Below are 27,757 nucleotides of genomic sequence, written 5' to 3' on the forward strand. Positions count from 1 at the left end.
GAATGTCCCAGAGTGTTCTTAAAAACAACTAGAGCGCTTACTGTCTTCATTATGACAAAAGTATGGCACACCTGAAGCCATCTTGATTGGAATAAACTGGTAACACTTAAAACATTTAATTTAAAAAGGAACACAATGAGGGGGTTCATTTTGCCATAGAAATTATGATTAATGCTGAAGAAAGAAAATGAGGGCACATTTTGAGTGACTTCTCAAATCCTCTTCTATTTCATTAAAAAATTCTGACATGCAGACTGAAACATGCACTTTTAATACCAGGAGCAGACTTCCATGGTGAACAGTAGTTTTACTACAGTGATCTAATGAGCAACTAGAGTGCTAACTTTCAGAATTTATGGCAAATGTGTGACATATCTGAATACCTTCATGATGGAATCAAAGTAAAAAACTGAAAGCATTTCCTACTGAGGAGACTGCAGTACATGAGGAAATTAGGAAACTTCATAACAAATAAATCTCCCAAGATGGCCACCGGAGACAAAAGAGCCCAAATGTAGCCCAAAATCACCCAGATGTAGCCCAAATATAGCCCAATGACTGAAGTGTGCAAGACACTTATTATTTTGTGCTTTTGCAGTGTTATATAGTGCAGACTTGTCAGGTATTGGAGTGCTTTACATGAGCAATGGTTACATCACACAAGAACAAATTCATTTTGGTTGTAGACATGGGGAGACTAAGGGATTTGACCAGAATCACAGAATGTCGAGCTGAAGCAGAAACTCCAACCTGGTTCCTCAGTTGCAAAGTCTGCAGTTCTGGAAGTAACACCACATCCTCTCCCCTAAGTGCAACATTTAATCAAGTGGTCAACTGGATAAAAAAACATAAAGATAACAAATAATTTAAAAGTGCTTTGTCGCTATTTGAAAACTCAGAAAATATGTCCTTATTTTAGTCTTTTAGAGCACTAACCATAATTTTGATGCCAATAAGACCCTCTCATATATGTAATTTCTAAAGGAAATGCTCTAGGTATTACAGTTTTGATTACATCAAGATGACGTCAGGCGTTCCACACTTTTGTAATAAATATAGAATGTTAGCAATCTAGTTGTTCATTAGGATACTGTTGAGAGGCAGAGGCCAAGGGCACGGACTCTGAAAATTGAAGGCAGGTAGGAGGGTGCAAAGGCAACAATTTAACCACACTGAGCAGGCAGGAAGGGCCGTGGCAGCACGACAGACTATGGAGGGCAGTGGAAAGGGAGGCAGGGGCAACAAACCAACAATACAGGACTTGCAAGAGAGGCTGTGGCAATGTAATAGACCATTGTGGGCAGAAGGAAGAGGCAATGGTAGTACAACCCTACATGCCAACAGAACCGATTCAGCCAGGAAAAATCCAATGTTTTTAAGCTCAAATGGGCTTTATTTGATCTGTCTCCTGTCTACAATCTCCTCTTTTTCAATGTAACTCAAAGGGGAAAATCAATACCCCAGTTTTTTTTCAAAATCTCCCTCTTACCAAGTTCAAAATGTTCGCAAGTATGGTACATTGGATCATGGAAGGAAATGGGGTAGGGACATGGACTTGGATAAAAGAGGACAGGAGGGACATGGAGATGTGCACCAAACTGACCCTGCAGGGCAGGCATCAGGGTTTGCAGCAGCACAATACACCACACAGGGCATGCTGGACGGGAGTGCAGCACAACAATCCATAGAAAGCAAGAGGGAGGGGACAGGGCCATGCACATGGACAACAGAGAACAGAGGGGCAAGAGGCAATGGTAGCTAGTTGACCATAATGGACAGACAGGAGAGAAAGCTGCAGCATAACAGACCATCAAGGGCAGGAGGGACGGATCAGGGGCATTACAATGGAACAGACAAGCCAGGAGGGAGGGAGTAGGGGTCTGCACATGTAAACAGAGGGCTGGGGGCAAGGGGGCAGGGCAGGAGCAGCAAGATAGCCATGGAGGTCAGGCAGGATGGGCACTAGAAGCAAGACACACCATGAAGAGCAACAGTGAGACTGTGATGGCATACACACAGACCATGGAGGGAAGGTGGGAGGGGGTCAGGGGCAGCTAACTGACCACACAGGGAAGGTGGGAGGGGCCATGGCAGCACAGAAGACCATGCATGGCAAGTGGGAGGGTTAGTGGCAGCACAATGGCTATGATGGGCAAGAAGGAGGGTGCAGGGGCATGCACAAAGGACGATGGAGGATAGAAGGGAGGGTCAGGACCTGTGCACAGACAAGAAAGTTCAGGGGAAGGGGCCTCACAATAGACCGCACGGGGCAGGCAGGAGGAGCAGTTGCAGCACAATGGTGTGGCAGTACAATGGACCATGTAGGACAGGAGGAAGAGGATAGGGGCATGGCATGTGGACAGGCAGGGTGGAGGTGGCAGGGACAGGTTACAGTCATCTGACAATGCTAGGCAGGTGGGAGGGGAGTGGCAGCTCAACAGAACACTCAGAGTAGATAGGAGTGGCAGGTCCATGGAACATGGTGGGCAAAAAGGATGGAGCAGGGGCATGCACAAAGACATCGGAGGGCAGGGGGAAGGAGAATAGGGGCAGCAAGCTAAGCACAGAGTTTAAGCAGGAGGTCAATGATGGGGCATAGAATTGGGCAATGGAGGGCAGGAGGAGGGGACTGGCACATCATACTAAATTGAGGGCAGTGGCATCACATCAGACCATGCATGGCAGGAGGGAGGAGGCTAGTCCATGGATTCACACAACAGAGGATAGGGAGGAGGGGGATGGGGCAGCAAGCTAACTGTTCAGAGAAGGCAGGTATTAGGAACTTTATTGTTTTTAAAACGTGTGTCTGTGCGAACTACTTAAAATATGAACAAGTATGCAGCATAATCTCACTTTTATTCAGGAAGAAGAGGACGTTTGTGACTGTGACTCCGGGCTCACTTGGCAGAAACACCCCCTGACCCTCCACCCCCTATCGCAAAATGTAATGCCCGTGAAAAGGGTAGGTGAACACAGTGTTATATAGAACATAGTCCTGAGAGCACGATTAAATATGTAAAATAGATATAGTGTATGGTATAAACTATGCTCAAAAAAGTGTGATATAAGATGAACCGGGCGTGAAATATAATATGCAATACATTGTGCGCAATGACAGATTCATTGGAGAGCGCGAGATAGCACAGGCAGTAGCGCGTGCTATGCGATGTGCGTCTCGGAGTGTAATATGCACAGGGCAGTGTTGTGTAACCTAACTAGTCTCTAAAGTTGTAATATAAAATATGTGCTGGGGAGTGTAACGTTGCATATGCACTGTGACAAAGATATGGATCCCAGATTGTAATATGTATGGCATAGCACTGTGCGTTATAACATAGGCATCGAGGAAGGCACGTTAGATGGGGCAATATAACCCGTGCGAAGACAAGTGTGGCATGACATATTCACGGGGTGGTGTTACAGTGCACATGGGCTAGAGAGTGTCATAGCATATGCACTAGCTGGTGGAATACAACACAGAGGTGTGTGGCACTCGGCAGGCAATGGTGGGTGTAACACAGCATTGGGCTCTGCCAGGAGCGCGCTGTGACTCTGTGATGTTCGTCCCCTTTCCAGAGAGTAAAATAAAAAGTATTACACATCCGGCAGTGGATGTGTGTTTTATTAACCGTGAGGGGGGTTTCTTACATAGTTTTGGTCGAATTTTTGTCGAATCCCCTTTGAATGGCTTGGTGTGCATGTGTATTAAATGTGCCCGTCAATAGCTACCCATGTTTGTATAAATAAACGACAAGGGTGTCTACCGGGATTAGGAACGGTAGGGCATCAGACATGTCAGAGCTTCACTAGTGGTGTAAATACATTCCACGTGGATTCATTGTATGCATAGTCGCCTTTTAATGAATATCACTCAAATCGTCATGGTGATAGGTACGTACGGTTTGTCCAGCATGTCCTAGGTGTGTCTATAAATATATATTTTTTAAAAATAATAAAAAACAGTGGCCGGCCCTAGGGATTGGGGTCAAAAAAATATAATTAGGAGACAGGCCCTGGGGGATGGGGTCATCAGGGCCAATAAATTAGAATAAGAAGGGGAACCACACAGCCCCCCTTCTTAAAAAATTAAAATAAATAAAAGACTGGCATCGTGCCAGAGGCCACGCCCCCTCCTTGCAGCACTCTGCAAACGCGCCCCCTGGCGAGTTGTAAGTTGGGGAATTAATTCCTCTTCAATACTGAGGGTCCCTGAGGGCCAACTAGCCCAACAGGCATCTCCAGTATGCGCCAGGGAGCTGCGCTGCAGACAGGTGTTCTGAGGCCAAGCCCCTTTTTACACCTCTCTGCAACGCAGCTCTGTGGCGCTTACTGGAGGTACCTAGTGGTCTAGTTTGACCCTAGGGACCCTTAGGATTCAAGGGGACTTAATCTCTCAACTTAGAACAGCCACAGGGCGCATTTACACAGTGGTGAAGGAAGGGGACGGGGCCTGAGGTGACATGTGCAAACACGCACTATGGCACGTTTTAAATTGGGGATATAATTTCCCTTCAATACTGAGGGCCCCTGGGGGCTAACTAGCCCACCAAGTGCTTCCAGTAAGCGCCACTGAGCTGCATTGCAGAGAGGTGGTCCAGGCTGTGCCACTTTTTACACCTCTCTGCAACGCAGCTCTGTGGCACTTACTGGAGGTACCTAGTGGGCTAGTTGGACCCTAGAGACCCTCAGGATTCAAATTAACTTAATCTCCCAACTAAAAACGGACACAGGGCGTGTTTACACAGTGGTGAAGGGAGGGGACGGGGCCTGAGTCAACGTGTGCAAAAACGCCCTGTGGCGCGTTTTAAGAGGTAGTTTTAATCCCCCTGCCCTATTATATACTAGGAGCTTACAGAGGAGGTCATGCTAATCACAGGGGGACCCCAACGCATAATGTTCCCTAGTGTATGTAGGTGTTTTCACTGTATTCTAAGTGTCTTTTAACATAGCACTGGCTCTAGGACTGGTTAGTCAGACTCAGTTACCACCAGTATCCGTCTGAAAAAGTTGAGGGTACAGGATGATTTTGCAACAAGGATTCTTTCTGCTCTTCTTTTTGTTCTTTCTGCACGTTATCCTTCTTCCTGCACCTTTCTTCGTCTTTGAGGACTTCTGTTGCTTCTTTCTGCACTTCTTTTTTTTCTTCCTGTGCATTTTTTCTTCTTTCTACACATGTCCTATCTCTGTAGGCATAGTTAGAAATTAGCATTTAAAAAACCTTTGAAATTCACAGAAAAAAACATAGGTTTCAGGCACGTTATAGTTAGGAATTAGCATTTAAAAAACCTCAGAAATTCACTGAAAAAAACATAGGTTTCAGGGGTGTTAAAGTTAGCTGGACTTTTCACTTGTACAAAACCATTGAAATTCCCCCGTTATAGTTAGTTCAGCTAACTATAACTCGCGCGCCCGCAATGCACTGCTGATGACGTTACATATTACATCACTCATGACATGGTCAGTGACATCACTGATGACATCACTGATGACATCTCAAATGACATCACTGATGACATCACTGATGACATCATCCTTGTGATAGAGTGGCAGACCTCCTCTCACCCTAATATAACCTTTGATACACACATTCAAAAATAGAGACTAAAATTTTCAAAACAATGGACATACCAATACCAGTTACAACAACCTCTTCAGTAATTCTAAGATCCACATACACATCCACTCATTCACCAACAGTCCTATACAGTCACTCATACATGTACTCACTCATCATATGTACTTATACACCTATACATCCTGTTACACAATGCCACTCATCCATAGAGTTACTCACACACATAGTCACTCATGCTAATAAAGAATCAAACATACATTTACTTGCATATACAGTTATACACACACCACCACACTTACTTCTATGGAAACTTACACATACTTAGTCTTTTAAACAATCACTTATAGAAACACATACTTAGTCATACAGGAACTCTTTCAATCTCTCACTCTCACATATACTCACTTATATACACCAATAGTCACATATACTAGTTTAAAACATATGTAGTTACTCATAAAGACACTATTGAGACAGTCATTCACTCACTAACACACCCATACACACACTCATCCACCCATACAGTCCTGCACACATGCTGTCTTCAACACATACAAACAGTGAGTCACTCATTCATGCACCTATGCACTACGTAATACCCCCCACCGAACCATACAGACACTCAGACTGATACTCAAAAAAACAACTAATAACCTATATAGACACCCATGTAGCTACTCACCAACCCATGCAGCCACTTATACACAAAGTGAGAGACTGATACAGATATTTACATATTTAAACATTACTCACTAAGCCATGTATTCACTATGATACACTTAATCAGTCAGTTACACAATCAATTTTTCAAAAACAAATCATCCATTTAGACACTTATATACCCATTTATTCTTCCATCGACCTTGAGATATACATATATAAAACATATTTAATTTTCAGAAAAACAGACATTCACTGGATGATGTCATCAGTGATGTCATCAGTGATGTCATTTGAGATGTCATCAGTGATGTCATGAGTGATGTCGAGTGCTGAGGGGTCGATGTCTGGCTGGAGCACCAACAAGCCTTGGCAAATGCAACCCATAGGGTCAGAGTAAACAGGTTACGGTGTGGACTAGCAAGGTCCAGGGGACTCCCCATGCAGTGGAAAGTCAGGGCACATCTGGAGCAACCAGGTAAGCACAAGAAAAAACAAGGTGACCCTCGCCAGGACCCACAGGCCAACGGACCAGGGATCACAAGGAGACCTCAAGCTAGTTTGCAAAGTACCAGCCCACAGGACACTTGGTGAGTGGAGGCCAGATATCTTTGGTGCTGTTACTGCTCGGGGTCAGGGCTACACGGTGCCCAATGCACAAGCTCAGAAGATTCTTCAGTCGTCCAGCGTTGTGCAGGCAGTCGAAGTACTTGGTTTCTTCTTTGCAGAATCTTGTACAGGTAAAATGTGAAGTCCTGTAGCTAGGTAACCCACTTTATACCCATGGGAAGGGGTTGGAAAGATTCTGTGGACCCTCGGGGGGGGGGGCAGGACAGAGGGGTGGCTACACCCATGTTCTTTGTCCAGTTTCGCACCAGAGCAGGAGTCAAGTGCTCCCAGAACTGGTTTGAGCTGGACTATGCACAGGGACACCAAGTGCACCCACCGAGCCCCAATACACTAAACCCTGTCTGGGAGGTGGTCACACCTCCCTGTGACCGGATGCCTATTGTCATGCCTTCCTCTGCTCGAGTTTGGCTCAGCAGCAGGAGAGCAGAATCGTGTCTGTGGCTGGCAGCATTCATTTTTTGCTGCCCGGGCCGAGAAAGCTAGTACCAGGTAGATCAGTGCCACATTTGTCCCTTTGGAAGGGTGGAATCATACCTCCCACACCAGTTACTGGTGTGGAGATATGATTCCAAGGTGTTTGACATCAAACACAACATGTTTCTAAGCAGCTGTTTTAAAGTTAGCATTTTGTCTCCGAAGGCTGCAGAGGGGCGCTGCTCATGCAGCGGCACCTTCTCATGTAAAACCCAGCACCCTGCCTTCAGGATTGATAACGCCTGCCACAGGGGTGACTCAAAGTTTTTTAAGTGTAGTGATTTAGATAGATATAGTGAACCTATATCGTAAGTAAGTGGTGCAAGCACCAGATTACACAGTCTGTTGGAGCAGGCTTGTCGTGTCAATTTGAATGGCCTCTCATGGGTGGCATAATACATGCTTCAGCCCATGGGAGGCCTCTGGGGTACCTATGCCCTGGGTACATGGTGTACCATATACTAGGGACTGATAAGGGTACCCCTGTATCCAATCTGGAGTGTACCTAAAGTACATACATAGCAATTTAAGGGAGAAAGCAGATAGACTGGGGTCCTGAATAGCAGGATCCCAGTCAGACTGGTCCAAAACAGTGTGACATCAGCAAAACGTGGGGGTAACCATAAGAAGGAGATACTACTTTCCTACAGTAGTGTCATAAAATAATTTCAAATAAAACAAATAGTAAGTGCCATTTAAATAAACATTTGTGTAATTACTCATACAGACAGATAAATCATGCATTCTTACAGTGCAAGCACATCTCTTACACAGGGAGTTGAACAAACTTTAAAACTTGCCTCCTATAGTTTCTCTTAAGTACTCATGAAGTGGTAACAAGTTGTGCACCACTTATTTCCTTTCATTGTAGTGGTGTCTAGGTGTTAGGCTGATAAGTGAACCAAAGGAGGGCTGAACACCCTTTAAATCAGGCCTTTGTTTTGGGGCTAGCCAGCATCTAAAATCAGAAAGCCCCATCTCTGCCTAACAACATGCAGAAACTGCTGATTGTCCTATTGTGTCAGAGAAATGACATCAGGGCAAATGCAGCATGTTTCCCTCTGTTGTACAGATCTGACCCTGGAATAGCTGCTGGAACAGGGATCTAGGGCAATCCCCTAATTTCTAGCACTGATAGAATCACACTATTTGGTAAAACAGGATTGAGCCTGGACCCACATTGTGCAGTTCAGCCATACAATGAGTATCTCTTTCTCTCACCTATTTTACATCTAGCTACCACGGTTTACTGAATGGAGTCAGGCAGTGTAAAAGTGTGCTTTAGCCCAGGGCCAGAGAAGTCACCCTAAATGGAAGGGTTTCTTCAGTGAGGGGAGAAAAGCTCAGAGAGATGCCTATGCCCATGCTCTTCGCTGCAGGGTACTCCATTGTACTTTGTGAAAAGGTAGTGCCTTTTGGAAGAGCAGGAGTTATGGTTGGGACACATCAGTCACAGGTCAGACACATTGTGAGACATGTCTTAGAGTATACTGGAAGTGATCGGACAAGGGCTAAAGGGTCCACCTCAACAAGGGAGAGTGAAAAAGAGAAAAATATATATCAAGTCCTGTGTATTATGAATTCTTATATTTGTTTCATACAGAGTGTGACAATAGGGTGACGCTCCCATTTCTACTTTGGAGAAAAATAGATGAAACTCGAGTAAGAATTAGCAAAGTGAATAATGCATTGTCACATGGCACTTGGTGCACAGGAAGTACATGTACATACACTATCACGTGTGGACACCACAAGGAGTCAGTGCACTGGGAGAGAAATGAATATCAAAATGAAACTAGGAACCAGAAGCTGTTGCTTAAATGAGCAGATATTTACGATGAGATGTTTGCTTTCAGGTTGTTCCTACGAAAAGTTGCAATATTGGCAAGTATGGCGACGTAGTAACTTTATACTCCCAATCAGTTATAAGGACAAAATGTTTTGGATTAGGGGGAGTGTGATTAGTGCACAGAATAATGCGTTCCCTATCCTGATGAAGGCTGATGACCCTATGGGGCGATTTGGGGGCCAAAACACGTTGATAAAGAACACAATAAATAGGGGGGTGGGTGCTAATATTCAAAGTACACCCTGAATGGATAGTTTTTAATCCTGTCAGGAGAGATCCATAATAAAAATTGGGTGGATACTTTCCTAGGTAGTTTTAGATTTTTGTTCTGAGGATCCTAGATCTCGAAGGGGCAAACAAGTTGCTTTTGGTGCATCAGCATATCAAAAAAACCTGGGGCCTGATTCACAGAACTAATCTGAGACAAAATCCTAAACTTACTACTTTTGGTATTCACAGAATGTACTTACTACTTTTGGGTAAACTTACTACTTTTGGTATTCACAGAAGGCATTTAGTTGTAGTAAACTAACTTTACTACTACTAAATGCCTTCTGTGAATACCAAAAGTAGTAAGTTTAGGATTTTGTCTCAGATTAGTTCTGTGAATCGGGCCCCTTATTTTTTTTAGCCACTCTGAATAATGGTCCGCGTCAGAGTGTTGAAGCGAACTCTATGATGAAGCATGACACGATTGAGGGGCCGATTCTGATGTGGGACGGACGGAGTCCGTACGACATCGGTCAGAAACTGCAACTGACCTACCTCCTGTCGTCGGTTACAGACCTGCAAGTAGGATGCGACCGCACCCTGTTCGGTTGCAATCCAATACTTAACAATGGGAGCATGCATTCTGAAAGGAATGCATGCTCGCATTGTTAACTGCAGAGGTGCAGTTCATCCCTGCACCCTGTGGCAGGCACCTCAAGGCGCCTGCACCTGGCCACGCACCCATGGGGGCCCTACTGGGGCCCCCCAAAGACAGTTTTCCACTGCCTTTTTGTGACAGAAAGACCGGCACAAAAGGCAGTGGGAAACTGCCATTGTACTCACTCGGCCAGAAAGAGGCGGCCGGGGGGGGTACTGAAGGGATGCCGGATGGTGGACGGGCTCTCTGAACCGGTCGCAAGCCATCCAGAAAACCGAGTCGGATTCCTTTCTGACCGAGTCCATGAGAATGACTCGGTCGGAAACAAATCAGAACGGCAAGTTTTCTAACCATGAAGGATTTCCAATTTGGAAACTGAGCAGCTACTATGAATGTATTTACATTGATTCCCCTTCCTTTCTCTTGCATTGTACATTATGAGTAGGGCTCCCGGTTTTATGGTATTTATTTTTTTACCATTCCCATCTGTATTTATCCTTATTTATTTATTGCTAATTTTATCTGTATTTATCCATATTTATTTTGGGTTTTATGGAAAATTAAGCTGAAATATGAACTCGTGCTTGAATGTCTGCCAGGTTTCAGTGCGGTGAACACCCGCAGAAGATAAATCAATGCAGTTATGTGTAAATATGCAAATTTCAGTATCAACCTTGTGCATATCTACTGCTGTTAAAGCCTCTTTACTAAAATTCCTTTCTTTTTCAACCCCCTTGTCTATGAATCTACACATCTCTTGACCTGGCAGACAGTATTTAGAATTACTCAAAAAGCATCCCAATTTCCTTTTTTATCCACATTTATAAATAAATACAGACAAGAAAATGAACAGTATAGAAAAAACTAAAAACATGATTGCCTCCGTCTACATCAATGAACGTTACTGTTATTGAGCAAGATGTTGGTTTCATTAGTAATTGGAAGCAGAGAAACTGAATGTGCATGTTTTCCCTGAATGCCTGTGGATAGCAGCACATGGTAGTGTGCTGCAGGTGCATGGTACTTTGGTACAGGGCAGACTGTAAGGGTCTAATACAGATTGTCAAACACTAGGAACATCCTGTGTACCAAGGGTTGTTGTGGATTGTGTTTATTTAATCAAGTTTTTCTGTTTAGTGGTTCACTTAATTGGGAGGATTCATTGCCTACACTAATGCCTCCAATAAAGCAAGGAGTTTTATTTTAACAGAGTAGGGCATAAGTACTGTATAATCTATTACTATATTGTAATATTTGTAAAACACGTCATACTCCTCATGAGGCCCCTAAAGCACTTTCTGGGTTGTTGAATAACTTAGTAGTAATGTATAATTGGTAGAGTGTTAGTTTATAGTGTAGCCTATAGGTAGTGTGTTTAGAGTTACACATGAGATTTGAAGGTGTGCTCCAATCGTGTTGCAGTTACCTTTCAGTAATACTTATGCATGAAAATAAATGTGAAAAAAACATAGGATGTTAGTTTGCATATATGCCCCTTTTACATCTTATTACCTGCACCTGACGGATCACGTGTTAGGTAGCAGCCAGGATGTATTACGCTTGGGGTTGTAGATGGTTGTTGATTATCTTTTTTATGATGGAGATTAGGTGGGATTGTCAGCAGTCCCAACATGGCACTTTCAACACCACAGTCCTCCTGATTTTATTGATGCAACTACCTAGAAGAAGCTTATTTGTGTCAGGAGGGTGTACCCAAGCTTTGATTTTTGGACAGAGAAAGTTTATGCCAATGTGAGATTTACTATAATTAGGGAAGTAATGGGGTTAGAAACATTCTACCATGGTATTTCTACTGCGGGACCCTAAATACTCCACTTTTTGAGTGCAGAGACCACTAAAGGTGACAGAACAGCTGCCAAGTGAATCTAAAGATGTTTGTCTTTATATGGACACTGAGATGGCAATGTGAATCAAAAAATCTAATTTTATCATTTGGTAGCCTATGTGGTGCACTGCTTGCTAAGTGATTCAGCGCATGTCTTTGGAGCACAAAGCTTTGGCTGTGGTGCACAGAGATCATTCATTACTGCGCACCGAGGAAACAAAATTAGAGGAAACATTGATCTGTGCCCTAGAGTACAAATGAGGATTGTATCTACATACATAAAACAAGCACCAATGGGTCCAGCTGGACATAGAGAAAGTAGAACTGTCGCACTGTCACAGCTAATACACATTAGACTACATCTGTAATACCATGAAGGATGAGACAGGAAAGGAGAAATGTCACTATTACGGCACTTAAGATGATATCTAATGCACAACAAAGGAAGTGACAGAAATGTCTTCCTGGAACTCCGGAGCCACCCATGTACAAAAGGAATATACATATACACAGGTGAAGACAAAATAGAACATTTAGGGGGCCGATTACGATCCTGGAAAAACCCGGTACAAACCGTGGGTCGGAGCGTTTTCTCCGTCCGACTCGTACCGGGTTGTAAAACTTTACAAACATGCAATTACGATTCGTACGGAAACACCATTTCCGTACGAATCGGAAAAAAGACCAACCGACAGAAAAATACATACAAATGTGATCCGGGACACCGCGGACATGACGTCCGGACGGAGTTAGGCATGTTTTTACGTACCAGCAATTACGATTCGCACCGACTGCAGTCCGGATGGGAATATTTTTACGGCACCCAAAAAGTGCCGGAAAAGTTAAGTACGCGGCGATGCGAGCTGATTAGGGGGCCCGGTACGTGCCGTACCCCCCCCGCCCCCCGTAGGTACGGGGCGTACCCCCAGCCCCCGTATGTACGGAGCGTACCCCTGTACCCCCCAGCCCCCCGTATGTACGGAGCGTACCCCCCAACCCCCGTGTGTACGGAGCGTACCCCTGTACCTCCCCCCAGCCCCCCGTATGTACGGGGTGTACACCCCAGCCCCCCGTATGTACGGGGCATACCCCCGTACCCCCCAGCCCCCGTATGTACGGGGCGTACCCCCGTACCCCCAGCCCCCCATATGTACGGAGCGTACCCCCCAGCCCCCCGTATGTACGGGGCATACCCCCGTACCCCCCAGCCCCCCGTATGTACGGAGCGTACCCCCTGGGGGTCCGCACTGTACATACGGGGGTGGGGGTATGCCCCGTACATACGGGGGGCTGGGGGTATGGGGGTACGCCCCGTACATACGGGGGGCTGGGGGGTACGCCCCGTACATACGGGGGGTTGGGGGGTACGCCCCGTACATACAGGGGGCTGGGGGTACGGGGGTACGCCCCGTACATACGGGGGGTTGGGGGTACTGGGGTACACCCCGTACATATGGGGGGCTGGTGGGTACGCTCCGTACATACGGGGGGCTGGGGGGGGGGGGGGTATGGCGCGTACCGGGCACTTGTTTGGACATCTCCATGGATGCTATGGGAGTTCGCTCCGGACGGTCTTTTTTCCATGCAGTTGTACAATCGGACGGATGGGACGGATCGTACTTGCGCATTGGGACTTCAGTTTTCCCATTTGTACGTAAAAATGTCCGGGGACGTGTCGGAGACTTTTCCCGACCCGAGGACGTGTGGGGGAATTTTCCCAATGCGATTCGTATGGACTTTTTCCCATACGAATCGTACTTGGCAGTTTGTACGGCGCTTTTACCATTTGTACGGAAAAAAGTCCAGATTCAATTGGGTTGGGGAAATTTTTTCCAGGATCCGAATCGGCACCTAAGGTGCCGATTAGGATCCTGGAAAAACCCGGTACAAACCGTGGGTCGGAGCGTTTTCTCCGTCCGACTCGTACCGGGTTGTAAAACTTTACAAACATGCAATTACGATTCGTACGGAAACACCATTTCCGTACGAATCGGAAAAAAGACCAACCGACAGAAAAATACATACAAATGTGATCCGGGACACCGCGGACATGACGTCCGGACGGAGTTAGGCATGTTTTTACGTACCAGCAATTACGATTCGCACCGACTGCAGTCCGGATGGGAATATTTTTACGGCACCCAAAAAGTGCCGGAAAAGCTAAGTACGCGGCGATGCGAGCTGATTAGGGGGCCCGGTACGTGCCATACCCCCCGCCCCCCATATGTACGGGGCGTACCCCCCAGCCCCCGTATGTACGGAGCGTACACCCCAGCCCCCCGTATGTACGGGGCGTACCCCCGTACCCCCCAGCCCCCCGTATATACGGGGCGTACCCCCCAGCCCCCCGTATGTACGGGGCGTACCCCCATACCCCCCAGCCCCCGTATGTACGGAGCGTACCCCCCAGCCCCCCGTATGTACGGGGCATACCCCCGTACCCCCCAGCCCCCCGTATGTACGGAGCGTACCCCCTGGGGGTCCGCACTGTACATACGGGGGTGGGGGTATGCCCCGTACATACGGGGGGCTGGGGGGTATGGGGGTACGCCCCGTACATACGGGGGGCTGGGGGGCTGGGGGGTACGCCCCATACATACGGGGGGTTGGGGGGTACGCCCCGTACATACAGGGGGCTGGGGGGTACGCCCCGTACATACGGGGGGTTGGGGGGTACTGGGGTACGCCCTGTACATACGGGGGGCTGGTGGGTACTCTCCGTACATACGGGGGGCTGGGGGGGGTACGGCGCGTACCGGGCACTTGTTTGGACATCTCCATGGATGCTATGGGAGTTCGCTCCGGACGGTCTTTTTTCCATGCAGTTGTACAATCGGACGGATGGGACGGATCGTACTTGCGCATTGGGACTTCAGTTTTCCCATTTGTACGTAAAAATGTCCGGGGACGCGTCGGAGACTTTTCCCGACCCGAGGACGTGTGGGGGAATTTTCCCAATGCGATTCATATGGACTTTTTCCCATACGAATCGTACTTGGCAGTTTGTACGGCGCTTTTACCATTTGTACGGAAAAAAGTCCAGATTCAGGTGCCGATTAGGATCCTGGAAAAAATTTCCCCAACCGAATTGAATCTGGACTTTTTTCCTTACAAATGGTAAAAGCGCCGTACAAACTGCCAATTACGATTCGTATGGGAAAAAGTCCCTACAAATCGCATTGGGAAAATTCCCCCACACGTCCTCGGGTCGGGAAAAGTCTCCGACACGTCCCCGGACATTTTTACGTACAAATGGGAAAACTGAAGTCCCAATGCGCAATTACGATCCGTCCCATCCGTCCGATTGTACAACTGTATGGAAAAAAGACCGTCCGGAGCGAACTCCCATAGCAACCATGGAGATGTCCAAACAAGTGCCTGGTACGCGCCGTACTCCCCCCCCGTCCCCCGTATGTTCGCGCCGTACCCCCAGCCCCCCCCGCGGATGGGCGCGCCGTACCCCCAGCCCCCCGTATGTACGGAGCGTACCCCCACCCCCATATGTACGGAGCGTACCCCCCAGCCCCCCGTATGTACGGAGCGTACCCCCACCCCCACCCCATATGTACGGAGCGTACCCCCCAGCCCCCCGTATGTACGGAGCGTACCCCCACCCCCATATGTACGGAGCGTACCCCCCAGCCCCCCGTATGTATGGAGCGTACCCCCACCCCCACCCCCATATGTACGGTGCGGACCCCCAGCGCGTAGCGCTGGGGGTCCACACCGTACATACGGGGGTGGGGGTACGCTCCGTACATACGGGGGGCTGGGGGGTACGGGGGTACGCTCCGTACATACGGGGGGGTACGGGGGTACGCTCCGTACATACGGGGGGCTGGGGGGTACGGGGGTACGCTCCATACATATGGGGGGCTGGGGGGTATGCTCCGTACATACGGGGGGCTGGGGGGTACGGGGGTACGTTCCATACATATGGGGGGCTGGGGGGTACGCTCCGTACATACGGGGGGTACGGGGGTACGCTCCATACATATGGGGGGCTGGGGGGTACGCTCCATACATACGGGGGGCTGGGGGGTACGCTCCATACATATGGGGGTGGGGGTACGCTCCGTACATATGGGGGTGGGAGTACGCTCCGTACATACGGGGGGCGGGGGGGTACGGGGGTATGCTCCATACATATGGGGGGCTGGGGGGTTTGCTCCGTACATACGGGGGGCTGGGGGGTACGGGGGTACGCTCCATACATATGGGGGGCTGGGGGGTACGCTCCGTACATACGGGGGGTACGGGGGTACGCTCCGTACATATGGGGGGCTGGGGGGTACGCTCCATACATACGGGGGGCTGGGGGGTACGCTCCGTACATATGGGGGTGGGGGTACGCTCCGTACATATGGGGGTGGGAGTACGCTCCGTACATACGGGGGGCGGGGGGGGGGTACGGCGCGTACCGGGCCCCCTAATCAGCTCGCATCGCTGCGTACTTAGCTTTTCCGGCACTTTTTAGGTGCCGTAAAAATTTTCCCATCCGGACTGCAGTCGGTGCGAATCGTAATTGCTGGTACGTAAAAACATGCCTAACTCCGTCCGGACGTCACGTCCGCGGTGTCCCAGATCACATTTGTATGTATTTTTCTGTCGGTTGGTCTTTTTTCCGAATCGTACGGGAATGGTGTTTCCGAACGAATCGTAATTGCATGTTTGTAAAGTTTTACAACCCGGTACGAGTCGGACGGAGAAAAAGCTCCGACCCACGGTTTGTACCGGGTTTTTCCAGGATCGTAATCGGCCCCTCAATTGGGTTGGGGAAATTTTTTCCAGGATCCTAATCGGCACCTTAGTGAGTCATGTGAAAAAGAAACTATTGTATAGGCATGCTGATTTCAAGGTATGCAGCGGGGTAGTTTATATGCTTGCAGAACAGAAATTCTCTGAAAGGTTTGTCTGACTTCTAACACTTCCCCACCAGAGCATAACTCCTTAGGAGAAAAGTGAGAGGCACCTGACAGTTCTTTTCTCTGAAAAAAGGTTGAAGTTATCTTTTCGGGCTTAGAGAATCTACTGGGGGTGACCCAAATAATTTAGGAGTAACATAATATTAGTACAAAGGAGTGATCAAAGAAACCTAATCTTAAAGGTTTCGATTTACTTCTTCAGATAAAACAGTAAGAAAGTGAAGGGTAATAATACCTCTTATTGACGTATTGTTGAAATAATAGGACTGTGCAGCATAACAATTAAATCTATGTAATCCGAGGGGGTCACAGCTAATATATAAAAACACACAACCAAAAACATCTTCTACAACACAGATGTAAATTCAGTAGTTTTGCTGACTTGGTCTTTATGATATAGGCAAGGATTCATGGGAGTGATCCTGGGTGAATGCATAGTGAAGTAAACACCCTTTGCACCACCATTATTCAATAGGTCTAAGCTCCCTCAGTAGTATTAATTACATCTTCCGAAGCTAGGTGACCATATGTCACACAAAACACATACACTAACACAAAATCTGCCCATTGTTTTCTCATACCTCATTTAGACTAATACATACAAAGTCATGTGATTACTTATTTTATCACTATTCTTGACAACAATGAAAGTCAACATCAAATCAAACATTTATTAATGAGGACTTACGTCTGTTTCAGTCCAGAAACGAAAGGTTTCAGTTTTCACTCTTAGCCAGGTGTAATTTGTTACTCCACACATTTTGACGGTACTTTCAAGGCTCTCATACTTGTACACGGCATGTACTGCACGTTCTGTAATTCTGAGTGGTTCAATATGGTACCGCTGCCCTTGAGTCATGAAATATCCTCTGTGAAATACAATTAAGAGCTGTAGATCATCACTTACAAATTGACAGTTTGAATGCATTCCTGTATCAAAGCTGACCTACAATTTATCATATACAATGTGAATGGTACAATTCTATTTTTGCAGTCAAAGTGAAAGTTTCTATAATCTGTGCCTCAAATTAATTGCAATCACACTTCTGTAGACAACTAACTTTTGAGTAAGGATATGTTACTTAATGTACTCTTAGTTTTCCACCATGATAACATTCAATGGAGCACAATGGGTTAAACTCTCTTAGAAAAAATAATTTAATTGTGTAGCTGGAGGTTGTATTGATAGGACATAGTTTGCTTTTCTCTTAAGAGCACCAATTACATTTTCAGAAAATCCCAATAGTGATGTAATTACATAAGGGAAAAAAATAAAGATGAGAGAGCCAGAGTGGCAGCAGCTCCATGAAGGGTAAAATATGATGGTGCCACTTTAAGGAAGACAGAAGCAGCACTATCCCATTATGTCTTAAACTGGCAGTTACTTCCGTTTCTAAAAACAAAAACAATCATCATCATAATAATAATAATAATAATAATAAAACAAACCGGTACAAATGTTGAAAGAGTTGAGTGAATAAAATAAAGCCAGTGCTTCCAAACAAGTTACAATACCTCATTTAATCCACTAAACATAGAACAATCTTATTTCAGACTAATCTGGTCGCTCCTCACCTATACCAAAATGCTGTTTGTAACACTGCAGCTCAGTATAAAGCCTCATAGAGGAATACATTTTGTGAAAACTATATTGTACCACAACCTACTGCTGCTGAACCTCCGACGGGGACACATTACGGGAAAATTATCGGAATCCAAACCATCTTTAATGTTAGAAAGGCACACTCAAGCACACCAGGAAACAATGGATATATTTTACATAGTTATTTTAAAATCAAAATCCTATCCTAGAGAAGACAATATTTGAAGCAACTATTATAGACACACAGAATAGTAGCTTGAACGTCTACGGGTAATGTGAATACCAAAAAATATAGCAACACATTGGCTGTTTACGTTATATAACTTTGATACCATGATTGAGTGGTATATGTTGCTGAAGCGTTGAGGCCTTTCACGTCTGCAATCCCACAGGGACTATAACGCTGTGAAGGCCCATTGACTGAAGTGATATACAATACTTTTTTGACCCACACAATTTGGATGATGGATACAGACCAAAAGTCTCGGGATACTTCAGATTTCGTTTGAGAGTAGATATATATTTATTAGTCCTGAAGAAGGTGGCGTATACATGTTGGTGCCACCGAGCTACGTCAAGGGAATTTTAAAGCACGACCTACGGTACATGGCATAATATTTATGTTATTGTTAGTGACAGTAGTAGGAGGGTGTCTATTGTAAAAGATTAATTGAACAGTCTTGAAATTCTCCCTTTTGTATTGTGTTTTTGTGTTTTTATGTGGAAGAGATTTTAAATATATGAATTTTAAAAGAATGTTATTAAAGCCCTGTATATTGTTTCATACTCCAGTGGTATTGGGTTAGATTAGATATGTTGTTATGATTGATGAGTGAGTGATTGCTTGGAAAATTCGTTTTTTTATAGAGAGAAGATTGTAGTTTTTGGTTAACTTCATATTGACCAAACCTCATATTTTTAGATTAGCAAACTTAACTCAGCACCAAAAAAAGCCTAATTTGAGTTTCAAATATGGCTTGTACTTGCATACCTGCTTTGAACAATGAAGTTACTGCTCAATATAATATCAAGTCGGCTTTTCTCACCTGGACGGCAGACTGGTAAGGCCAGAAAAAGAAGGCTAAATGTGCCTCCCGTTTGCCTTCACTAGAAGTAGGTGAAGTGCTTCGGTATGGCCTCTCTCGTCTTCGTCTTCTGGTATGAAGTTTATCTCTACCTTTTTCCACTCTGGGTCTAATTCACAAAGGTGACCTTACACTTTTGTGCAAGTTTACGATTGTTTGCTTTTCACAAAGTTATTTTAATAGTAACATCTTTACAACTGCGGAGTCTTTGTACATAAAAAGATAGGACGGACCTATGTTTTCATGTGTGGGAACTCTGCAGTCATAAAGATAGTACTGGTAAAATACCTTTGTGAATAGAAAACTAGCATAAACTTACACAAAAGTGTAGGTTTGGCTTTGTAATCAGGCTCAATGTTCTTAATTTATATAACATTATATGGTCATTGATAAATCTTTTTGAGTAAACAATTAGCAGACACAGGCCTGATGACCTTTTCCTTATTTTTGTTCTCATAAACTGTGCTCTTTGAATTATAACAATAAATACGAAAGGAAATTAGCAGCTTCCATGAAACTTTGTTCACAAATCAAGAACAATTATTTTAGAACAGAGACTGAAACACAGAATAAATATTGAAAATAGATTCAATGAGACGGTATCATCACTCTGCAATGAAAACATACATGAAACAAACATGCATTTTATATTTGTTATTCATATCAAAATGATTAACATATATAACGTAAAAAGGAGGATACCTAGAAAAGAAAAAAATGTGATAACTATACCAGAGGATACCCAAGCACTCATAATAAAGATCCATACTTACAAAGAAGTACACGAAAGGCTCAGTCTTTTCAATCACATAGCCATGAGGCACACAGAAGGCGATAAAATGCCTCATTGCTTGGCCTGACCAGCCCACTCAGTCACCTAGCGCTCCGAAATCATGGCCATGAGAAGCCATGATGTCCGAATAATGAAAATACAGAGTGATAATAATCAATACTTTGCTGTATTCTACAAGTAACTGTACACAATGCAAATGAACTTAAGTGTAAAAGCAGGGATGCAGTTTAATTGTGACACAGGGCTGCAAAGAGAAGGTAGAAGACCTTGAGATACAGGTATCCCTGGAAAAAGTACAGATTGACATTTCAAAAAGATTCAAGGAAAGAGCTGGGCAATAATGGTTTGACCCTATAATTTTTCAAAGTTTTCTAGTTGCAGTTGACCAACACTTACAAGTCAAATATACGATTGCATTTCAGAGGGATGAACTCCCACACACACCCAGAGAGGCCAACATAGTGATGTTGATGAAGCAGTTCACAACCCCATGGATGCATAGTCATACCAGCTGCTGGCAACATTAAACCTTACTATGGATTCTACCAAGCCTGGCCCACTCTGATCAGAGTGGGATTAAACCAAGCATAAATACTACTCTCAAACGAAATGCTATTGACAGTTTTCCTCCACAATTGCAGTGGGCAGAAGTGGCCTACAAAGAAGTAGAGACGACCTTTGATTCACTTGATCAGGGCTAATTTTGAGTAGTGCTACAAAATAGTGAAGTGGATACAGTTGCTGCACACCCATCCTACAGCTCAGATTAAAACTGGTGTAGTGGAGATTGATGCATGGTATATTCAGGGCAGCACAAGGCATGGTTACCCCTTTCATCATTGTTGTTTGTGTTGGCCATGGAGCCCTAGGCATGCTATAAGCACAGTCAATAGAATCTACTAATAGAAATTCCCGGCTGCATTCAACAAATCCAGAGGTCTACAATTTTGTGATATATCTTGGCACCCTTTTAATTTGAGGGCAAACTTTATGATACTTTCCGTAGGGTCGTATACTAATTCTTTCATCACACTGCTGGAAAAGTAAGGAAGGGACCCTAGCCCATTCAACTGGAAAAGCAGGATATAAGGTTATCCGTGCCCCACATACCTATCCCAAAAGTGCATTAATATGATGTATGCTGGGGCATCCTCTGAATGTCCATGTTATGCTTTAAGAGGGGGAGACTTTTACCATACTTTGTAGTTCTACCCCCTGATTGTCCCCTAAAGGACAGTTGTTGTGGTAGTGGAGTTGGAAATAACAAAATTAGTTAGCTCTGTTTCCATTAGTGTGGCTGCTGGGGCAATTAACTATGTCAATGCATGCTAAATATGTTAGTTGGTTTGTTGACTTGAAGCTGGTGCTAATGAAGAGACAGTTAGCCATGGTATGGAAAGAGAATATAGCATCGAGTCTAGGGGTATGGCTCAGTGAGTATAAATTATTACTCTTAGAAGGCTCAGGAGCAGAGGCGGTGTCCTTTCATGGGTATGGAGGTTGTATGATGGAAATATGCACTCCTAAACTAGGCTTGGCTTAACAATGGAGTCACTACCAGGACTGCACTGTTACCACACATTCCTTTAGCACGCAAGTTGTTACAATGACTTGTCTTAGGGGGGCACTGGATGTTGGAATAGTACAATGTGCTATTCTAACTCTAGTCAGTGTATCAGTAGGGAAGGTGATGGACTTTAAATCCAACACCAGTCCAACACTGTGTTCCCTAAAGTAAGACGCTGTAACGACTCAATCAATCAATCAATCAATCAATCAATCAATCAATCAATCACGGCATTTGTAAAGCGCGCTACATACCCGAGAGGGTCTCAAGGCGTTGGGGAGGGGGGGTGCTACTGGTCGAAGAGCCAGGTCTTGAGGTGTCTTCTGAAGGCCAGCAGGTCCTGGGTCTGTCGTAGGATGGTGGGGAGAGTGTTCCAGGTCTTGGCGGCGAGGTAGGAGAAGGATCTGCCGCCGGCGGTGGTTTTTCAGATGAGTCGGGCCGAGGCGTTCTGGATGCGTTGGAGTCGTCTCAGGAGCTTGTTTGTAGTTCCTGAGTAGAGGACGGTCCCGGAGTCGAGTCTGTTGGTGATGAGGGCCTGGGTAACGTTTTTTCTCGTGTCGAGGGGGATCCATTTGAAGATCCTGCGGAGCATACGGAGGGTGTTGAAGCAGGACACGAAGACGGCGTTGACTTGCCTGGTCATGGAGAGAGTGGAGTCGAGGATGACCCCCAGGTTGCGTGCGTGGTCCGTGGGTTCCGTGGCTGTGCCTAGTGACGTGGGCCACCAAGAGTCGTCCCAGGCTGATGGGGTGGGTCCGAGAATGAGGACCTCTGTCTTGTCTGAGTTCAGCTTCAGTCTGCTGTCCTTCATCCAGTCGGCTACAGCCTTCATTCCTCTGTGGAGGTTAGCTTTGGCGGTGTGGGGATCTTCGGTGAGGGATATGATCAGCTGGGTGTCGTCGGCGTAGGAGATGATGTTGAGGTTGTGTTGTCGTGCGACGTGGGCGAGGGGGGCCATGTAGATATTGAACAGCGTCAGGCTGAGGGAGGATCCCTGTGGGACGCCGCAGATGATCTCGGTGGATTTGGAGCGGAAGGGTGGGAGGCGGACGCTCTGGGTTCTGCCGGAGAGGAAGGATGTGGTCCAGGCCAGGGCCTTCTCTTGGAAACCGGCGGCATGGAGGCGTGCTGATAGGGTGCGGTGGCAGACCGTGTCAAAGGCTGCTGATAGGTCCAGGAGTATGAGGGCGGCTGTTTCTCCTTTGTCCATCAGGGTCCGGATGTCGTCAGTGGCGGCGATGAGGACGGTCTCGGTGCTGTGGTTGCTGCGAAAACCGGATTGGGAAAGGTCCAGGATGTTGTTAACTTTGAGGTAGCGGGTCAGCTGTTTGTTGACAATCTTCTCGTTCACTTTTGCCGGGAAAGGGAGCAGGGAGATGGGCCGGAAGTTCTTGAGGTCCTTGGGGTCCGCCTTGGGCTTCTTCAGAAGGGCGTTGATCTCGGCGTGCTTCCAGCTTTCTGGGAAGGTTGCTGTCTCGAAGGAACAGTTGATTGTTTTCCGGAGGTGGGGCGCGATGGTTGCGCTGGCTTTGTTGAAGACGTGGTGAGGGCAGGGGTCCGATGGGGATCCGGAGTGGATGGAGTTCATGGTTTTGATGGTGTCTTCGGCGCTGACGCTGGACCAGATGGTCAGGCAACTGGTGCGAGTGGTAGTTGCAGGGGTGGTGGACTCGGTGGTGGGTGCGGGGGGGTCGGAGTTGAAGCTGTCGTGGATGTCGGTGATCTTGCGGTGGAAGAAGGTGGCCAGGGAGTCGCACAGGTCTTGAGATGGCGGGATGTCGTTGGTGTTGGAGCTGGGGTTGGAGAGTTCTTTCACGATGCTGAAGAGCTCTTTGGTTTTGTGTGCGTTGTTGTCTAGGCGGTCCTTGAAGGCGGTCTTCTTGGCGGTCCTGATGAGTTGGTGGTGTCTGCGGATGGCGCTCTTGAGGGCTGTGTGGTTGTCTGGTGTTCGGTCGTGGAGCCATTTCTTCTCCAGCTTCTCCAGCTTCCGACTCATGGTCAGTAGACATAATATCGAGTTTAAAATATTGTTGTTTTATAATATCGTGTTTTTAATGTCGTTATTCAAATATATCGTGATAGGTAATATCGAAGTCCACAATATCAATTTTGTATGTTGTTTAAAAAATTGATGTTAAAAATATCAAAGTTGAAAATGTTGGTGTAAAAACAGTTGGTGCTGTCCAGGCTGGCTGGGAGGGTGTCTTGAGGACAGGACATGATGGGAGATGTGGCCATTGACAACACTCCTCCACCTTGCTAGGAGAGGACAAACTCTGGACACCAAGTCATCCTTAGCTTCAGTAAACAATTTCATGATATTGATCTGAGGGGCTGTGGACAGTCATAACAATCGTTGTGTCTTTCATGTACCCACAGGACAAGCAGGGAACACCTCAATAACAAACCAGGACAGCCAGTTCCAGGCTCTGGTCAACCCTGAGCCCTCCAGCGTTGAGGTCTCTCAATATTCTTCAGACGACGAAGAACTACCTGGCCCATCAGGTGTGCGTCAGACCACAGCACCAGCTGCATTAACACTTGCATCCTCTGTGACCCCTCCCGCCTCGTTTTTTAAGTAATGTAATTTAATTTGTTCTTTATATTATAGTATATATTTTAAATATACACATTGTTTTAAATAAATTGGATATGTTTTATTGCAAAAATTGTTTTAGGAGTGGGGTGTTGGGTTTATAGGGGATACGGGCAGGGAGTGTTTAAAAACGTGTTTTCAAATCATTTGACGATTTTAAGTTATATAAAAGAAATTAACAAATATTTTTGGGGAGCGGGATGTTGGGTTTATTGGGGATAAGGGTGGGGAGTAAATAAAATCATATTGAAACAATGTTTTTTTTTCTCTAAATAATTGGAAAATAAATTGTTAAGAATAGTGGCATGTTGTGTTTATAGAGGATAGGGTGGGGATTTATATAAAAATGTATTACAATTTAAAATAAAAATCAAAGTAAAAAAATGTTTAAAAAATAAAAATTAGGAGTGGGATCTTGTGGTTATTGCTGATAAGTGTGTGGAGTGGTTTTTAAATTAAAAAAGTACATTGTATATTTTTTAATTTATAGGTAGATGTTGTTTTTAAAGAGCATAAGAGTAGTGATATTTTAAAGAATTTTGTTTAAAAAATGTATTAAAAAACTGTCAATTTTAGGGAGAGGTGTGTAGTGTGTATATGGGAGACGAGTGGTGTTTTTTGTGGAAAATGCCAAAAAATATTTCAAAATATAAAAAGTTTTATAAAAAGAATAATATTTGTTACATTTTTAAGGATGTGGCATGCTTGTGTTTATAATTGTTAATATTAGAAAAAAAATTATAAACATTTGTTGGGATGTTTGTTACTTATTTAACGATTTGGTAAGTAAATATGTACTTTTAAGAAAATATTAATTTTGTTATTTTGTTATTTTTTTTTGTATTTTTTTATTATAATTAATTCGTATGAATTTACAAAAAATATTTTGTTGATATGTATTTAGAAGTGGGAATATGATAATATATATGCTTACTGTGTAGCATCTTAAATGTGCTAATGTAGTTTGTAGTGGGAATAGTAAATTAGACGAGTTTATTGTCCAGCACCATCCCTGTGCTCTTTATGTTTGGAGGGGGAATAGTAAATTAAATGTTTAGTGTCCAGGATTTTCTCTCAGTTAATGTTCTTTGGAGTGGGAATATTAAATTATATATGTTTAGTGATCAGCACCTTCCTTATTGTAGTTTGGAGTGGGAATAGTATATTTTGTATGTATATTGTCCTGCACCCACCCTGAGTTATTATAGATTGGAGTGGAATTAGTAAATTATATATGCTTACTTTCCAGCACCTTCCCTGATTTAATGTAATTTGGAGAAGGAATAGTTAATAATATATGTTTAGTGTCCAGAACTTTCCCTCTATCAATGTAGTTTGGTGTGGGAAAAATACATTATATATGTTTAGTGTCCAGCACCTTCCCCGAGTGATTGTAGTTTGGAGTGGGAATAGAATATTGTATATGTTTATTGTCCAGCACCCACCCTGAGTTAATATAGTTTGGAGTGGGAATAGTTAATTAAATGTTAAGTGTCCAGGACTTTCTCTCAGTTAATTTACTTTGGTGCGGGAATATTAAATTATATATGTCTAGTGTCCAGCACCTTCCCTGAGTTATTGGAGTTTGGAGTGGGAATAGTATACTTTTTATGTTTATTGTCCAGCACCCAAACTGAGTTAATTTAGTTTGGAGTGGGAATAGTAAATTATATATGCTTACTTTCCAGCACCTTCCCTGATTTAATGTAATTTGGAGAAGGAATAGTTAATATTATATATTTAGTGTCCAGAACTTTCCCTCTATCAATGTAGTTTGGAGTGGGAAAAATAAATTATATATGTTTAGTGTCCAGCACCTTCCCTGAGTGATTGTAGTTTGGAGTGGGAATAGTATATTGTATATGTTTATTGTCCAGCACCTTCCCTGAGTCAATATAGTTTGGACTAGGAATACTAAATTATATATGTTTACTTTCCAGCACCTTACCTGATTTAATGTAGTATGGAGAATGAATAGTTGATTATATGTTTAGTGTCCAGAACATTCTCTCAGTTAATGAAGTTTGGAGTGGGAATATTAAATTATATATGTTTATTATCCAGCACCATCCCTGAGTTATTGTAGTATGGAGTGGGAATAGCAGATTTTATATGTTTATTGTCCAGCACCTTCCCTGAGTTAATATAGTTTCGAGTTGGAATACAATTTTTTATATGTTTAGTTAAACCCTTCGCAGCTAGGCCTGCACCCCCCCCCCCCCCCCGCTCCGCCGTGCTAAGCCTTTTTTTGGCTATTTGGGATAGTTCACGCTTAGGCCCCTGTAATTGTTTGACCACATAATGTCCCCAACCTAAATTTACGTCCTTTTCTTTCAACATCATGGGGATTTTAACGGTATGCAGGGTTTGTGGATTCCCCTGGAGGGGGTCCAGAAATTAGCCAAAATATAGCTAAATGTTGTTTTTTTGGGGGGGAAATGGGAAAAAGTGCTGCAACTGAAAGAGTCTGTTTTTTTCCCTGCAAATGGTATCAGAAAAGGGTTTATGGGGCTGAAATCACCATTTTCCCAGCTTTCAGGGACTGACAGACTTTTGTCAGAAAACTAACATTTTTGACACAGTTTTGGCATTTTACTGGGACATAGTCTACTTTTGCTATTTTTTGTGCTTTTAACCTTTTTCCAGTTAATGGTAGAAATGGGTATTAAAACATTACATTTTAGAAAAGTAGACAACATTTTGAATTCAGCAAGGGGTCGTTTGTGTAGAACTTTTTTTATAGAAACTAACAGTTGAAAATAGGAAAAATTGAAAATTAGTTGAAAAAAACTACCATTTGTGCCAACATTTTCACCTGTAAATTCTTTTAATTATGACTAATGTTTTTAAGAAATACACCGTTACATCTGTTGGACCTTTCTGGTTGTTGAGATATATAGGACTTGTAGGTTTACCAAGAACCCGACGAACCCAGAGCCAATAACTGAGCCTCTGGTTTTTTATTATGTACCGGGTATATGCCAATTATTTTGGGAAAATATATACAGAGGAAAATCGGAATGAAAGACACCTATGTATTTCTGAAATTGGAACAAAATATAGAGTTTAGAAACAGTAGCTATGGGCACATTTCCAAAATTGTGAGTACCCATACTAGCATGAGAATGACAGGACATTTTTCAAAGTAACTCCCTTTTTACATATTGTTTTTCATTTGGAATGCAGAAATGCATCGAAAGTCAATAGGTAATACCAGCTTCCCTACAATTCTATGTTACCCTCAGTCTCCCAATAAAAATGGTACCTCACTTGTGTGGGTAGGCCT

At 44.6% G+C, this 27,757-nt stretch overlaps 1 protein-coding gene across 1 annotated transcript in view; it reads right to left on the reverse strand.

Moving 5' to 3' along the window:
- The window catches only part of LOC146784501 (zinc metalloproteinase-disintegrin-like VLAIP-B), a 3,966,015-nt gene that overhangs the window by 3,189,339 nt on the left and 748,919 nt on the right, over nt 1-27,757 (reverse strand). The window contains exon 6 of the mRNA XM_085632966.1: nt 17,517-17,696. Coding sequence (XP_085489092.1) covers nt 17,517-17,696 — 180 coding nt within the window. The remainder of the gene's footprint in view (nt 1-17,516; nt 17,697-27,757) is intronic.

This window comes from Triturus cristatus, chromosome 11 (assembly GCF_964204655.1).
Source record: "Triturus cristatus chromosome 11, aTriCri1.1, whole genome shotgun sequence".
Taxonomy (NCBI): Eukaryota; Metazoa; Chordata; class Amphibia; order Caudata; family Salamandridae; genus Triturus; species Triturus cristatus.